Below are 16006 nucleotides of genomic sequence, written 5' to 3' on the forward strand. Positions count from 1 at the left end.
ACAGAAGGGAGTAGAAAAACAGGAAGGCCAACCAAGAGATGGATTGATTCCATAAAGGAAGCCACAGACCTCAACTTACAAGATCTGAACGGGGTGGTTTATGACAGATGCTCTTGGAGGTGGCTGATTCATAGGGTCGCCATAAGTCGTAGTCGACTTGGAGGCACATAACAACCACATGTCGTTCCCACCCATCGTGCCTGCTGGAGCAACAGAAAACAAGTTTGCTTCATTTTCAGTATGGCGGCCCTTCAGAGATATTTAAAAGCCATGAGCCCCTCTGGACTGGTGTTTGTTTCCCCCCCCAGGTATATTCTGCAACATGTTTTTGATGCAATAATAGTGCTTTAGCGGTGGATTTATACTGGACTGTCCACACAGAATCCAATTTTATTAGTTTCTCAGCGATGCTTCCTCAGTGTTACTGTACTATTGTCATCTGGAGAAGCGCTCTTGTGCTATAGTGCAACAAAAGCGTGACAAAAAGATAAACGGAAACTTTTGGAGAATGAAAAGTAACACATTTTTAGCAGGAAGGGAGACTGATTGGAAACAAAGCAGTATGGCTGTCCCAAACTTTTACAGGCACAGACAGTACTGAAAGCAGGTTTGTGTGTGACGCTCTCCCCCTCCCATGCACAAATCATCATGAATGAACAATAAAAATGTTGCCTGAAGGGGCCCCATGCTTAAACACTCGTTGTGAGTGTATGCTTTAACACTCTCACGTATTTCACAGAAATGCCTGCTGTATGTAACGGATTCATAAATTGGGGGGCTGCAGGAACCTTGTTGTTAGAGGCAATCTCAAAAGCGGAAGGGACCACTGCTCAACACAGTAAGAGTAGCACAACATGTTGCAAGACAAGCGAGGTTTCCCAGCTCTGCACTTGTCTTGTAGCGCTAACTGCAATTGGTTGCCTTGGTATAGTATGTCCTTGCATCAGCGCCACCAGCCCTCAGGGGCATGTGTTAATTGTAGGTGACAAAAGCAGCCACTGCTTTGTCAGTCAGTGGCATTGCACTCGTTTGATCAGTGAAACCCTAGTGATAAAGGATATATAAACCTTTTAAACCTAGGGTCCACAACATGGAATCGGTGGGCACTACAGCTGCCCTCAGACACCCAGCTTGGTGCCTGCCCTCTGCTGCCCCCTACTCCTCCATATCTGTTTTTATTTACTTTTAAATTCTGCACAGGAAGGGGTTGTTTTTACTTTTAGGGTAGGTTGTTTGGTAGAGGGATTACCTTTGGGGGGGATGTGTGCTTTTTTCTGGTTTTATATGTTCTGGGATGTGTAAAGGTGTATTTGTTGTTGGAAAGTGGGGTGCAATTTTCTGAGAATTGTGTTTTTCTTCTGTGAAATGGGTATTTTGTGGGGCCCACAGCAGTTTCTTAGATTTTTAAAAATGTCCCCCTGGTCACAAGAAGGTTGAGGACCCCTGTTTTAAAACAATATTGTCCTGACCTCCTTTCTTTTCTCTTTTTTTCCTTCCAGATAATTGCACTCTGGGATTGAATTGGACAGGAAATGAAATGACGGGTGTTCTAATGAAGACAAATGCCTTTGTTTTAATGAGCAATTGAGAAAGACCCAGTTATAAGGAGCAGGACCCAAAGCTATAGACATATGTGTGTATATATAGATTTCACACCTCTGCAGATAAGTTGCTAGATTCTCTGTTTTGGAAAGAGGTTCTAAGATAAGACAGGACCATGTACTCATTTCTGCCAGAGAACTTCACTCCTGTGAAGCCAAAACCAGTCAAAGAGTTGAAACCCATGATTGTTGCCATTGTGCTGGGCCTCATCCTATTTATTGCCGCAGTGGTAGCCTGGTGCTACTATGTGGCTTCTCTTCGGAAAGCAGAGAGGCTGAAGACAGAACAGATGGACTTACGGCAGGATGGCTTCACCATCAAAAACCACGATGGAGAGATCGTCTTCAGGGTGGCCTTCCAATCGGGCATCCTTGACTTGGAGTCGTGCTCCAGGGAAGGTGCAAATTTAACCTGCACCAGGACTGACAAAGGGAAACTCAATTTCTTCATAAAGATTGTCAACCCCAAAGACACCGTGATGTGCTATCGTGTCCGTTGGGAGGAGTTTGTAGCAGACACGGTCGTTGAGCACAAAATGTTCTGGGGGGATGCCCACTGGTATGGAGGTTGCGAGATGAGCGTACAGCACTGGCCAATTATGCTCCCAGGATACCAGGAACCAATGCCATTTGTGACCAGCGATGTGTATTCTTTCAGGAACAGCTTTGGGGGCATCCTGGAGAGGTACTGGTTGTCCTCCAAAGCAGCAGCCATCAAGATTAATGACTCGGTGCCCTTTCACCTTGGGTTCAACGCCTCTGAAAGGTCCCTTGTCTTCCAAGCCAGGTATAAAGATTCTCCCTACAAGCCTCCTTTGGGGCAGCAACCTTTCCCAGAGCTGAGCTACCGTGTCTGTATAGGTTCTGACGTCACTTCCATCCACAAATACATGGTGCGGCATTATTTCTACAAACCTTCTAAGATACCCTCAGAAAATGCCTTCAAGTATCCGATCTGGTCAACCTGGGCCTTGTACAAAAATGACATTGACCAGGAGAAACTGCTGCGCTTTGCGGGAAAGATTAAAAAGTATAAGTTCAACTGCAGCCATATTGAAATAGACGACACTTACACGCAAGCCTACGGTGACTTTGACTTTGACCCAGAAAAGTTCCCTAATGTGACAGAAACGTTCAAGAAGCTCAGAGAAGATGGGTTTCAGATCACACTTTGGACACACCCATTCATAAACTACAATTCCTCCAACTTTGGGGTGGGAATAGAGAGGCAGCTTTTCATCAAGGAGCCAACAGGGAGGCTTCCTGCTATGGTTGAGTGGTGGAATGGCATTGGCGCCATATTGGATTTCACCAACCCTTCAGCCAGGGATTGGTTTCAGAGCCACTTGAGGCAACTCCGCAACAAGTATGGCATATCATCCTTCAAGTTTGACGCAGGGGAGATTAGCTACCTGCCAAAGCAATTTAGCACCTTCCGCCCCTTGTCAGATCCCAGCATTTGGTCTCGGCGCTACACAGAAATGGCCATCCCATTTTATGAGCTCGCTGAGGTCAGAGTTGGCTACCAGTCTCAGAATATCTCTTGCTTCTTCCGGATCATTGACCGGGATTCCGTGTGGGGGTACGAACTTGGGCTGAAGTCCTTGATACCCACTGTACTGACTATTAGTATGCTGGGATACCCTTTTATATCGGCTGACATGATTGGCGGAAACTTCTTCCCCAACAAAACAGATGGGGCAGTAGAAATCCCAGACCGAGAACTCTACATCCGATGGCTGGAGCTGTCAGCCTTCATGCCTTCCATGCAGTTCTCCATCCCACCCTGGCTTTATGACAAAGAGGTCATAGAAATTGCCCTGAAGTTCACAAGGCTCCATGAGTCTTTGGTTGCCCCCCTCTTGTTGGAGCTGGCCGGGGAGATTACCGACACTGGGGACCCCATCATACGCCCCATCTGGTGGATTTCTCCCAGTGACGAGTCTGCGCACAAGATAGATTCTCAGTTTCTCATTGGGGACACCCTGATGGTGGCTCCTGTCTTGGAGATGGGCAAGCAAGAGCGAGATATTTACATCCCAGCGGGCAAATGGCGCAGTTACAAAGGAGAGTTGTTTGAAAAGACACCCACCTTGGTGACGGATTATCCTGTTGATTTGGATGAAGTAGCTTATTTTTTGTGGGTCTCCTAACTGGTTTCCACTGCTGCCACCAGCTTTTAAGCTATGTGAAAGTCAACCATGCCTTATTCTAGGATTGTAACAACAAATAATTCTAATCCGTTAAGGAGGCGGAAGGGGGAAACTGGAAATGACTCTACAATAGCCCCTTAAATATGCTATAAAGGTCCAGCTTCATTTGTGTGATCTAGAAATGCTGGGAGAAGGCTAACAATGTCACAGGATTTGCACGTTTGAGGAAATGGTCTTTGCAGCCTCCCCTTGGGAAGCCCAGAACTACCCAGGTCCTCTCTCAGTTGCTTGATATGCACAGACTCAGAAGTGTTTCTTCCATTGTTCAAGGTGTGACTCTGGGGCACTTGTAATGCCCGATGCGGTCATTACAAATCCATCTCTAGTGCCTCAGACTGGATCGAAGTCACAGGCTGTTAGCTAAACGGTCCAGGCTGGATCTTTCTGTAAGCTGTGGGGAGCTGCTCCCTGCCTTTTTGTTTTTCCAGATACGAGCCAAGGGACCCTTCACAGCAGGAGCAACAACGCTTGTCCTCCCAGGGGATGGGTGTTTCTCCAGGTGCGGACGTGTTCAGGGTCACTATAGGACAACTAGCCTTACGTTTTACAGTGCAGTAAGCTATTATTTGAAAAAAATTCTTTTTTTTCCTGCAGAGGATAGCTCCAGTGTATGGTAGGCATAGATATACATATATCTTTTTCTCCTTGTCTGATGTTAGATGAGGCTGCAGCACACTTTTAGTTCCCAAGCTGGGCAGTTTACTCAGCTCTGGGGCTTTTGAACTGAAGACATCTCAGCCTTTCCTCTTGCTGCTAGCCTGCTGTCTTGCTCAGGCACCTGCTGGTTAGCCCCCCCCCAAAAAAACCCCACCTCCAATATATGGATAACATGTTTGCACCCACAGCAACAGATGTGTTTAAAAGGGTGTTTTAAAACTGTTCAAGCCATTCCTTTCTTATCTGCATCTCCTGCTGCTGCTGCTCCTGGGATATTTTCAAAGGTGCCTTTGCAGTTTTGTTGTCATTTGAAGAATTACTTTCAACTCATCAACAGTTTCCAGGAAGAGCATCAGACTCCTCCAGACCAGTAGTGTAGTGGCAAATTCAGAAGTGCACGGTCTCTTCATGTTAGTCACAGCCACATCCCCTTTTTTGCTGCTGGATTGAGAATGAGATCCTCGTTAATGCCTTCTTCCACAACAACAGACATCCCTAGGAGCCAATAAGCGTTAAAGAGGAGCGTGTTAGCTTCTGAGAAGACTCTTCTCAGCGGCTGACTCACGTCCTTTCACTCTGATTGGCTCCAATCAGCAGGAAAGTGGCTAGCACACTCCCATTTCATGCTAATTGTCTCATAGGATGCTGAAGACATAGGGACCCTGCTCCCCAAAAAGTAAAGGGTCTAAGACCCCCTGAGACCCTGGACGACTACACCCCTGCTCCGGAGAGACTGCAAGCTCTTGTTGGCAGCCCATATGAGGCTACTGGAGGGTGGGAGGTGCAGAGGATCAAACCTTTACTGCCGATTTTCCTAATAAAGGGCAAGGAATAAAACAGTTATTCCTGTGCTAAGCAAGGCTGTGCTAGATGGGGAGGTATGTGTTTTCTTTTTCCAGAAGACAACTTGAAGCAAATGCAGCCTGGTGTGGTGTTGCTGTGGGTGGTTATTGCTGTTTTCATTAGAATTTGATAAGGGAAATCATTCTCTCAAAGTCCACTGCAGTCAGTTTTTTGGGGAGTGAGGAGGTAGAATCTACTGTGCAAAAACTCCTATTCGGCTCCCCAGAACTGGGCCATGCTTAGAAAAATGGGCTAGTCCTAGGATCTCCCCGTCTTTCCAGAGTGGTAGACTCCGAACATCATAAGGACTTTCCCTCCAGTTTCTATGCCCTCTCCTTGTACGTATTTAGCTTTAAAGACTCTCAATCCTGAGAAGAAGGACATTCTGTGTTGGAGAGAAGCATGGGAGATGGCAACCAGGGCCAAAAACAGAATGTGAAGAAACTGATTGGTAGGATATCCAGGACAGAGCAAACAGCAGAAGAAGCCCTTCACATAAGAAAGATTAGTATATGGTAATCATTGCCACAAGGTGTTTCAAAAGCTTAAATCCCTTTTAGACATTCAGACATTCATGGAGGGCAGATCTCGCAATGGCTATTAGTCATGATGGCTAAGTGGAACCTCCATGGTCAAAGACAGTATACCTCTGAATTCCAGGTGCTGGGGGAACGAACATTGGGAGGGGCTGTTGCCTTTCTGTCCTTCTTGCAGATTTCCCAGAGGCATCTGCTTGACCACTGGGGGAAACAGGATTCTGGACTTACCTGGCCCTTTGGTCTGGTCCATCGGAGCTTCCTTGCACATCCGCACCATACATGTAAAGCACCTTACTTTCTGCAAAGAATCGTGAGAACTGTGGCTCGTTAAGGGTGCTGGGAATTGTAGCTCTGGGTAGGGTAAACTGCAGTTCCCAGGACTGTGGTGATGGGGAAGCCATGTGCTTTAAATGTGCATTGAATGTGCTTTAAATGTGAGGTGTGGATGTGACTAACAGTAGAAGAGACATCACCTAAAAGCCAAGGCAGAAGTCTTCAGGCATTGTGCTTGTTTATTCCTGCGTCTGCCCACTTCCCCTGTAAGGCAGGGAGCGAAGTTTGGTCTTTACAAGAAAATGGGTTCATGAATGAGGGAAGCCGAACCCTCTCCCCTCCCCACCCACCCCTCTGCCGTCTTTTGCTTCAATCAGTTTTGTGCCCATCCTGACTCAGTTTCCATGTCGGAACTGGGCTGGTAGAAAAGCACCTGATGTGACAGAGCACTAGGTTGGGGTGGGGTGGGGTTAAAGCAGGAAAGGGGAGGTTGAGATAACCTGAGCACTCCTGTAATTTTTTTTTAAATCTCCCAGTTCCTTAAAAATAAAGATTTTAACATAACACATGTTAACATGGCACAAAACACATGAAAAACAAACATGGTGCCCCACATGTTTAGGGGACCCTACCAGAGCACCTGTTTTGCGTGCGAAGGTCCCAGGTGGTGGTGGTTGCTATTTGTTATTAGATGTGTTAATTTCTTGCCGCCCAAAGGTCCCCAAGCCATTCACAACCCTGTTGAAAACAAAAGTGAAAATACCATCCCAGTCCATAAAAAAACCAATGAAACAACAACCGTCCCTACACTTCCACAGAAAGCTTTGGAAGCGCACTGACACAAACAACATTATCTCCATCTATCAGATGATCGAATGTCTGGGGAACCTGCAAGTCTTTACCTGGCGCCAAAAAGATGTCAGTGAAGAAGCCAGGTGGACCTCACTGGGGAGTGCCTTCCACATATGTGGAGGCATGGCTGAAAAGGCCCTCTCCCTTGTCACCACCCTCCGAGCCTCCTTCGTGGGAGAAGAGCCTCAGAAAAAGGTCTCAGGATCTGGGTAGGTTCATTCTGGGAGAGGTGTTTCAAAAGAGGTTCAATTCCCAGGTAGGGCTGGGAGAAAATCCCTGTCTGAAACTCAGGAGAGCTGCTGCCAGCCAGTGTATACAATACTGAGGTAGATGTACCAATGGGCTGACTCAGTATAAGGAGGCTTCCTGTGCTCATATATCTTAAGGGAAGAGCTGTATAGCTCAGTGATGGGGCATCTGATTTGCATGTAGAAGGTCCCCAGTAGCATCTCCAGGTAGGGGTGGGAATGTCCCCTCTCTGAAACCCTTAAGAGCTGCTGCTAGTCAGAGTAAACAATACTGAGCTAGATGGACTCAGGACAAGGTGGCTTCCTATGTTCTCAGACCTGAATTCTCTGATGCACTTCACTTTGATAAATGTCTTCACACATCTGGATTCTCAGCTGGATGGACTGTCGGTGTGACACAGAATAGTTGATCTTATGCAGGCAACCAGTTAACCACATGAAGCCAGATGTACGATTGTAGGAGCCATCATTTTAAGACACTCATTACATATTTATTTATTATTTATTTATTTATTGCACTTTTAGACCGCCCTATAGCAACAGGCTCTCAGGGCGGTGTACAACAGGATAAAAACACATTTAAAACCAGCGAATGTGAGTACAACATATAAGTATAAAACACATTAAAAACAGATTTAAGACAAAATTAATAAAAATTACAATTAATTAACTATAACATTAAAATTAAAAACTAAGACTAAAATGCCTGGGCAAAGAGGTAGGTCTTTACCTGGCGCCGAAAAGATATCAAAGAAGGCGCCAAGCGTATCTCGTCAGGAAGGGCATTCCATAATTCGGGGGCCACCACTGAGAAGGCCTTAGATCTCGTTATTGCTCTCCGGGCCTCCTTGTGAGTTGGAACCCGGAGAAGGGCCTTCGACGTCGAGCTGCTTATTATGAGATGGGGCTCATACACTGCAAAGACCTCTTGGCTAGAAACATTGCATGCACACACACAGAGAGAAAGACACACTGGATCCCTGGTCACTGAACACCAAGCTACCCATACTCAGCAGTGGACAGGTTTTTCTTTACAAGGTTACGTTACTAAGAGCTGCTTATTACTATTCTCCACAGGAAAGAAAGGCAACTATTCCTCTCTATATAAAGTAAATGGATGAATGTACATAGAGATACCATTCAACATGGGTTAAACTTGCTCTTTGCTCATGGTGACTTGTGAGCCCAACCACTGAGAATCAAACCTGCTCCTCCATAGCCCCAAGCAGGGATGCAAGGATCTGTCAATTTAGATCCCCATTTCAGCCCCATCTGTTCCTTCCACCCCTATCTCAAGGTAGGCAGACTGCCTATTATTTTGTTTTTCAAACATTTAAATTGTTCTAGGAGTTGCATTTGGGGGCGGCAGATGGAGGTGCTTATGTCAGTTACATGCAGGTTCCTAAGTGATTGGCAAGTTCCACGGCTGCCTTTTCCTCGTTCAAGGAGAAGCACTTCAGAAAGACTGCAGAACTGGTTAAAAAACGAATTCATCCAAGGACAGAAATGTGTATGCTTTGTTAATAGAACAGCAGAGCTGCTAGTGAACTGTCTGGACCACTCTCACAAGGTTTCATTTCTCTTCACCTTGGTGATCTCATTCAAGGTGCAAAAGGATCCTGACTTCAGACAGAGTGTGTGTGTATATGCATAAGGGATGGGCGAGAATTTCTATTCAGTTCCCATTTCAAGCTGAATTTATCAAATTTGCACTTTCCAAAGCAATATGAGAGCCAAAACACAGCCACCCTTCAAAATTCACACTTATCTGAATTTTGCGATGCAGGTCACCAACCAAATAGTGTTTATAAAAATGCATATGTTGGGGGAAAGCATGCATAAAAATGAATATACAGTAGGGCCCCGCTTATACGGCGGGTTCCGTTCCGGACCCCCGCCATAAAGCGGAAATCGCCGTAAAGCGGAACCCCATTGATTTTAATGGGGCGCGTTGCACAAAAATGATGCAAAAGTGCCACAAAATCAGCTTTAAAAGAGGGGAAGAAAGCTGCCGCGTTAGTGGAACGCCGGGAAGCGGAGCGCTGGGAAGTGGGGCCCTACTGTTACGAGTGAAAATAACATGCAAAAATGCATTATATGAGAATGGCTTGCAAAAATGTGTACATGAGTCAAAACTCCCTACAAAAAATGTAGGAGAAATTTGCACTAAGATCCTGGAGAATGTTCACGAGGATTTTTAAATAAAAAATTCAGTTGCTGCAGAAATGTGGTGAACTGAATTTAGGACTGGAAAAATGAGAAATGGAGGGGACCGAAATTAACAGGTCTTCCCATCCGTGGTGGTATGTATATATATATATATGTACACAGAGAGAGCAAGATAGATAGATATAGATGTGCTGACATACAATTTTCTGCTGCAAAATGTGGGCAGTCCAGTTTTGACTGGTGACTAGATGGTGTGTGTGTTTGTGGTGTGTGTATGTATATATGAGTATCTCTGCTGCTTCATAACTTATCTAGGCTTTAGGTATAGCGTTTTCACACAAACCACAGCAAGCCACACATTCTCCATGCTGCTGAGGTCTATAAGGAAGGGAAGAGAAGCCAGAGGGTTCTGGATTCACCACGGAGGTTCTTGTTCTGGAACAGGTGGGGAACCTTGAGCCCAGGGTGCAAAGGCAGCCCTCTGGGCCTCTCTTCAACCACACCCCTCCTCCTAGGCCACACCCATCACCACTGGTCGGAACATACCCTGGAACTCTGTGCCCCTTGCTTGACTGCAAGAAGGATAGGGAGGGGCGTGGGAGCATGTGTAGAAACTAATTACTGTAGAAGGCAACATTTACTGTTGCTCCGCCCGCTTTTGCCTCTGGCCTCGCCCACCACTAGCCTGCGGCCACCAGAAGGTTACCCAGACGACACAGTGGCCCTTGGTCTGAAAAACATTTCCCATCCCCTTCTAGAAAGTTGGGAGATGGATGTGTTGGGGGGCCCACACCATTTCTCTAGTGTCTGCCGTTCTCTGCCAAGGCGCTCCACTTGAGAGACTCCCTTTTTTTAGAGAGAGCTCTCCTCTCGGGGGGGGTGGAGGGGGCTTTTCTTATGTGAGACAGGACTGTGCTAGATCTCACCACGTCCTGAAAAACAGCACTGCTTTTACCAAATGCTGAATACATTCAAATCAAGGTACAGGAGGAAGTGCTGCTGGAGCTGATGGGAGTTGTAGTTCAAACCATCTGGAGAGCACCAGGTTGGGGAAGGCTGCTTTAAAGGATCTTTGGTGGCAGACCTGGGAAAGGCCCGCCCCTACTTGAGATGCTGGAGAGCCACTGTTAATCAGGAGGAATTGTAGGTGAGAGGCACAGCACCTGTTCCCAAAGATCCCAGGTTCAGCCCCTGGCATAATAATAATAATAATGATTTAATTTCTGTGTCGCCTATCTGGCCAATGGCCACTCTAGGCGACGTACATCTTTGTTTCATCTTAGATCCATCTAAGAAGGATCTCAGGCTGCAGATGCTGGGACGCCCCTCTCCATGTGCCTTGAAGCTGCTGCCAGCCAGAGTGAACAATGCTGGCATAGGTGGACAAATGGTCTGACTTGGTCTAAGGCAGTTCTGTGTGTTATAGGAAGCTGCCTTAAGCAGAGTAAGAGCATTTGCCCATCTAGCTCAATATTGTTTACGCTGGTTGGCAGCAATGACTCTCTAGGATATCAGAGAGGGGTCTCTCCCAGCCCTCCTTGGAGAGACTGACTAAAGGAGATGCTGTACCACTGAGCTATGGCCCATCCCCATTTAGCCACTGGCTGCACAGTCCCATGCTAGGGACTCCCCCCCCTTCCCACTTTGGAAACAAAGCTTGTGCAAGCTTATGAAGGGAAAGAAGCCAAGGAAGGGGTTCAGTGCTCCATTTTCACCCCAGTCCCATCAGTGTTAACTGTGCAAGGACTCTCCGTCATGGAAAATTGCCTCCCTGGCGGATCCAGGTGTCTGGACAGCTTTCAATTCATTTCATTTTTTTCCCCAAGGAGAATGGTGAATAGGATCACCTTCCTACTAGAGAGATCTAAACTGCTTTAATAAGCAGATCTGCTGTGGATAACTGGCAGGCAGACTTTATTAATCAGGTTCAATGTTTAAAAAACAAAAACTGTCAATGTAGGACAAAGCAGCAGGAAGAGGCCTGTGCTTGGCTGATGAGAGGTTAGAGAATCTGGCCGTTTTTAAGAAGCCACCCTTCAATAATTGTTGGACTATCTTGTGCCTGTTACTCGAGTGTAAGGTGCAAGTGCATAAGAGTGTACTTCTGATGTTGGCTCCCCTTTCGGCTTTCTGTTCTTCATTAACAATGTTCACAAGTGGTGCATTAGCCCAGAATGCTTTGGCTCACTGGTTCAATCCTGGTACAGCTGTTCAGGGTCAAACTAGAATCTCAGAATCATGCCTCTTCTGAATCCCTCTAAAGCAGCCAGGGCAGTGGAGTTGGCCCCATCATCAGGTAGAGTGAGATGAAAGCCCACAGCAGGAGATGTGGGGGTGGGCAGTGATGGTGCCCCTTGGCTGTTCCCTTCTGTTGGAGGGCAGAGCTGTGTCTACCAAGTGGCCTGTCCAGAACCCCCATAACTAGCCTGCTGCCCTCTGGTGCAGTAGTGGAGGAGATTGTCCTGTTGCCAGTACAATCCAGCTACCAGGCCAGCCAGGTGCTGTGCAAGGAAGGTTGAGGGCAGCCATCTTGTCCTTCACCCAAGCAAAAGGTCTTGGGCTAGCCCTATAGGGAAGCCATTTAGGACATGGCGGGGGCAGGTAAAGGCAACACTCTTCCCCATAGATCAGTGGAAAGACACAACATACTTTGTGTGCAGAAGGTGATGAGTTCAGTCTCCAGTAAAATCTGGAGATTTCACATAGCAGGGCTAGGATGGACCTCTGCCTGTGACCTGATAGAGTCACTGCCAGTGAGTGGATGAAAGTTCCAGTTCTAATAAGTAGCCTGCTGGTTCAGGCCAATGGCTTATCTTGTTCTCACAGTGGCCATCCAGTTGCCCATGGGAAACCTGCAAGCAGGAACTGATGCAAAGGGCACTCTCCCCTCCTGTGCTAGAAGGCAGCTTTATATGTTCATAATACTAAAAGGTGTTCTTGACCTCATCTGTGAAAACACCACCATCAGCTTATTGTGTGACTTTTGAAACTCTCTGTCTCATGGCCTCATTTGTCTACTGGGCCAAAGCTAACGTTCTTGCTGGGTTCTGTTTTTGGGGTCCATTCAAAAAAATATACATTGTGCTTATAGGGGAGTTGTTCGGGCCCTGTTTCTGCACCTTTCCAGCTCTACAATGTTTATTTTGAGGTGTAGAGACCAGTTTGATTTTCAAGCCCTTTCCTAATGATCCGTAGCATGGAGTTTTTCACAGCTGCTACACACTGGGTCGACAATTTCATCAGGCTATCCACTATGACCCCAAGGTCCTATTCCTGGTCAGTCATGGCCAGTTCAGACCCCATTAACCTGTATGTGAAATGAAGTGGTTGTGACCCAGTGTCAATCACTTTAAACTTGCTTGCACTGAATTGCATTTGCCATTTTACTGCCTATTCACCCTGTTTGGAGAGAGCTTTTTGGAGCTCTTTGCAATCCCTTTTTTTTTTAACCACCCTGAGCTATTAGGTGTCACCAGCAAACATGGCCACTGAGCAGCTCACCATAACTCCAGGTCATTTAAGAGCAATTTTAAAAGCATAATGTATGAAGAGGACCTAACATTACATCACTGAAGGCACAGAGCTGTAAAGGTGGACCCTGTATTGGAGACAGGTGCATATTCTGAAGGAATTCTCCATTCATGATGTTTTAAGATGGGCTTCCTAATCCCAAATTGGGAGTGATACTGCAGAAGAACTCAGTGTTTTAAATAGCTCTGTGTGATATTACTCCGTACCCTGCAGTGTTAATATTCTCTTTTACTTTTTTTTTCCTTTAAGGGTTGAATTGACAAGACTATCCTGCATCTAGCAAAATGCCTATTTGCTTACCTTGACACGATACTGAAAGGAAAGGGATTGCCTAACTAGACTTCTGGGTGGTGTTTTTTTTTAATCTCCATCGTGGCCCCTGGTTTGGCAAAAGCACCACTAGGCATAGTTGGTATGCCCTAGAACACCAGTTGCTAGAATTTGCAAGTGGGGAGGGATGCTGTTGCGCTCAGGTCCTGCTTGGGGGTTTCCCATGGGAGTGTCTGATTGGCCACTGTGAGAAGAGGATATGCAGAACTAGTTGGGCTGATCCAGCTTTAGGGCTCTCCTTATGTTCCCAGTTGGTTTTGTTTTGCCAGTTTGATCCTATTCTTTGCTCAACAAGCTTTACTATAATGCCACATGTGTGTTGCCTTTATATGGGGACTTGTATGGTATGCAAGCCACATTTCTCTCATCTCTCCACCCCCACCACCCAGTTCATGTGTATAATTTTCTTGGATACAGGGAAAGCCCAGAGCATGGTGGCAGAACACATGCTGTGCAGTTCAGAAGGCCCCAGGCTCAGTAGGAAAGAACACAGGAAGCTGCTTTATAACATTGGCCCATCTGGCTCAGTACTGCCTACACTGACTGGCAGCAGCCCCCTAAGGTTTCAGGCAGGAAGCTCTCCCAACCCTACCTGGAGATGCTGAGCATTTGTCTTGGGTCTTTCTGCATGGAAAACAGATGCTGTGCCTCTGAGCTACAGCCCTTTCCCCTAAATCCCCAGCATCTCCAGGCTGGGCTAGGAAACAGTGAACCCTGAAGAGCGGCTGCCAGTCAGTGCAGGTAATACTGAGCTAGATGGATGAACAGCTTTCTATGCACCTTATGTTTTCCATTCACATTTTGGTGTAAAAGAATTAGGATGACAAAAGTAACGGGGGTGCCTTTTTGGAACCATCCACTTTTACACATGATTTATTATGTACCATTCCCATGGGACTTCTGTGTGTACAAAGCCCTTTGTCATCCCAATCTCATTAATCATAGAAGGCCAAGGGAGGGGGGAACGTTAATCTAGAATGTGAAATGTGTCGCTTGTTCCCGGGCAGCAATAAAATGTTTCTTTGCAACCAGGTTGTTGCAGAAAATAGTATTTTGTAGATTCATGGGAACAAGCAACATGTTTTGCATTCAGTCTGTTCCTTACTTGGGCTTCTCTAATTAATAAGGGATTAGCTGTAAAGTACTGTGTACATACAAAAGTGATATGCAAACAGGATGTAATAAACAAGGCCAAAAGTACTGGAACAAGAGGTCTGTTGCCTGGGGTTACAAACTTAAGCAGAGAGCAAGCGAAACAATGCCTTTTTATTGGAGTAAGTAGCCTGAGCACATTGGCCATGTTAACTGAGTCAAGTGTAATTGCTTTTTACTCTTAACCAGGTTAAGGAGTAAGAACTTCCTCCATTATCATCTTATTGATGCAATATCTATGCATGCTTCCGTGGAATTAATCCTCTAGAATTCACTGGGGCTTGCTTCCAAAGAATACTCCAATCTTGTGCACACTTACTTGGGTGTGAGCCCCACTGAACTCAGTGGGACTAAATGGAAATGGACTGCCTTCAAGTCGATCCCAACTTATGGTGACCCTGTGAATAGGGTTTTCATGGTAAGCAGTATTCAGAGGGGGTTACCATTGCCTTCCTCTGAGGCTGAGAGGCAGTGGCTGGCCCAAGGTCACCCAGGGAGCTTCGTGGCTGTGTGGGGATTCAAACCCTGGTCTCCCAGGTTGTAGTCCAACACTCTAACCACTATGCCACACTGGCTCTCTCAGTGGGACTACTGCCAAGTAAAAATGCAAAGTATCAGGCTGCATGGTTGCAGATTACCATTTAAGACTGAAATAACTTGGAGATTATAGCTTAACCGTCAACGCCATACTCTCACGCAGAAGCATTTGTTTTCCCTTAAAAAAAAAAAAAAAGTCAACATCCAGCCCGAGGATGAGTTTTGCATAACTCAGAAGCTTGCACATGGTATTGGGAGTGGTGGCTGGAACTCATAAAGCTATTAATTTTGCTGACCTTGTGTATTTATGTACTGTTTTCATGGTATTTTGTGCATTGCCCTCAGATCCCTTTGGATGAAGGGCAGTCTAGAAAAAGAGACGAGAGAATTAATTAATTAATTGTTCTGTTTAAATGAACAGGCATGGCTACCTAATTTTGATATTTAAAAATACTGTTATTTTTATAGTCCAAATAAAAGGTTGGACAAGTACACAGTTGCTGTTTCACTTATTCTATTTTCTCATGCGGCGACAAACAGTCTAATCATACACATCTGTGCCCACACAAAAAAACATGGTCATGTGTAGGTGGACAGACAGACAGATATTGAAAGGAATTGTGCAATGAATGTGACCACTAATCTGGTCCTTAAGTATAGTTGGTTACCCATGGGAATACCCTCCTGTTACTCAGTGCTGGCTGGTGGCTTCATGTCAATGGGGCAGTGGAATCTGTTTGAGCCCCAACCTTCAAGGAACTGTGCAAGGAGCTTCAGCACTTTGGATAGTTCCTTGAAAGTTCAGACTAAAATGTGGAACAGATTCCACTGCTCCAATGACATGCCACTGCTGTCACCCCCATGGATAAGCCATTATCCTATAATCCTACTGATGTAACCTAATATTGGTAGCATTATTCAGCCTTCAATTTCCATCTCTGAATTAAGTCTAAAACTGATCTTATGGCTACAGCAGGCAGCTTAATTCGTCTACTCTTTTGTTTTATTTCATTCTTCCTGCTTTTTGTTGCACCTTGCTTTCCACTGTTTTGTGACATTTT

The 16006-nt window shown here is 45.9% G+C and overlaps 1 protein-coding gene across 3 annotated transcripts in view; it reads left to right on the forward strand.

Moving 5' to 3' along the window:
• MYORG (myogenesis regulating glycosidase (putative)) overlaps positions 1–6668 on the forward strand; it is a 40041-nt gene extending 33373 nt beyond the window's left edge. For all 3 annotated transcript variants that reach the window (XM_061613235.1, XM_061613239.1, XM_061613246.1), the window contains exon 2: positions 1500–6668. In XM_061613235.1, the coding sequence (XP_061469219.1) occupies positions 1718–3754 (2037 nt within the window). In that variant the 5' untranslated portion in view covers positions 1500–1717 and the 3' untranslated portion in view covers positions 3755–6668. The remainder of the gene's footprint in view (positions 1–1499) is intronic.
• The last annotated feature ends 9338 nt before the right edge of the window (positions 6669–16006 follow it).

The sequence above is a fragment of the Rhineura floridana genome, chromosome 1, assembly GCF_030035675.1.
Source record: "Rhineura floridana isolate rRhiFlo1 chromosome 1, rRhiFlo1.hap2, whole genome shotgun sequence".
Taxonomy (NCBI): domain Eukaryota; kingdom Metazoa; phylum Chordata; class Lepidosauria; order Squamata; family Rhineuridae; genus Rhineura; species Rhineura floridana.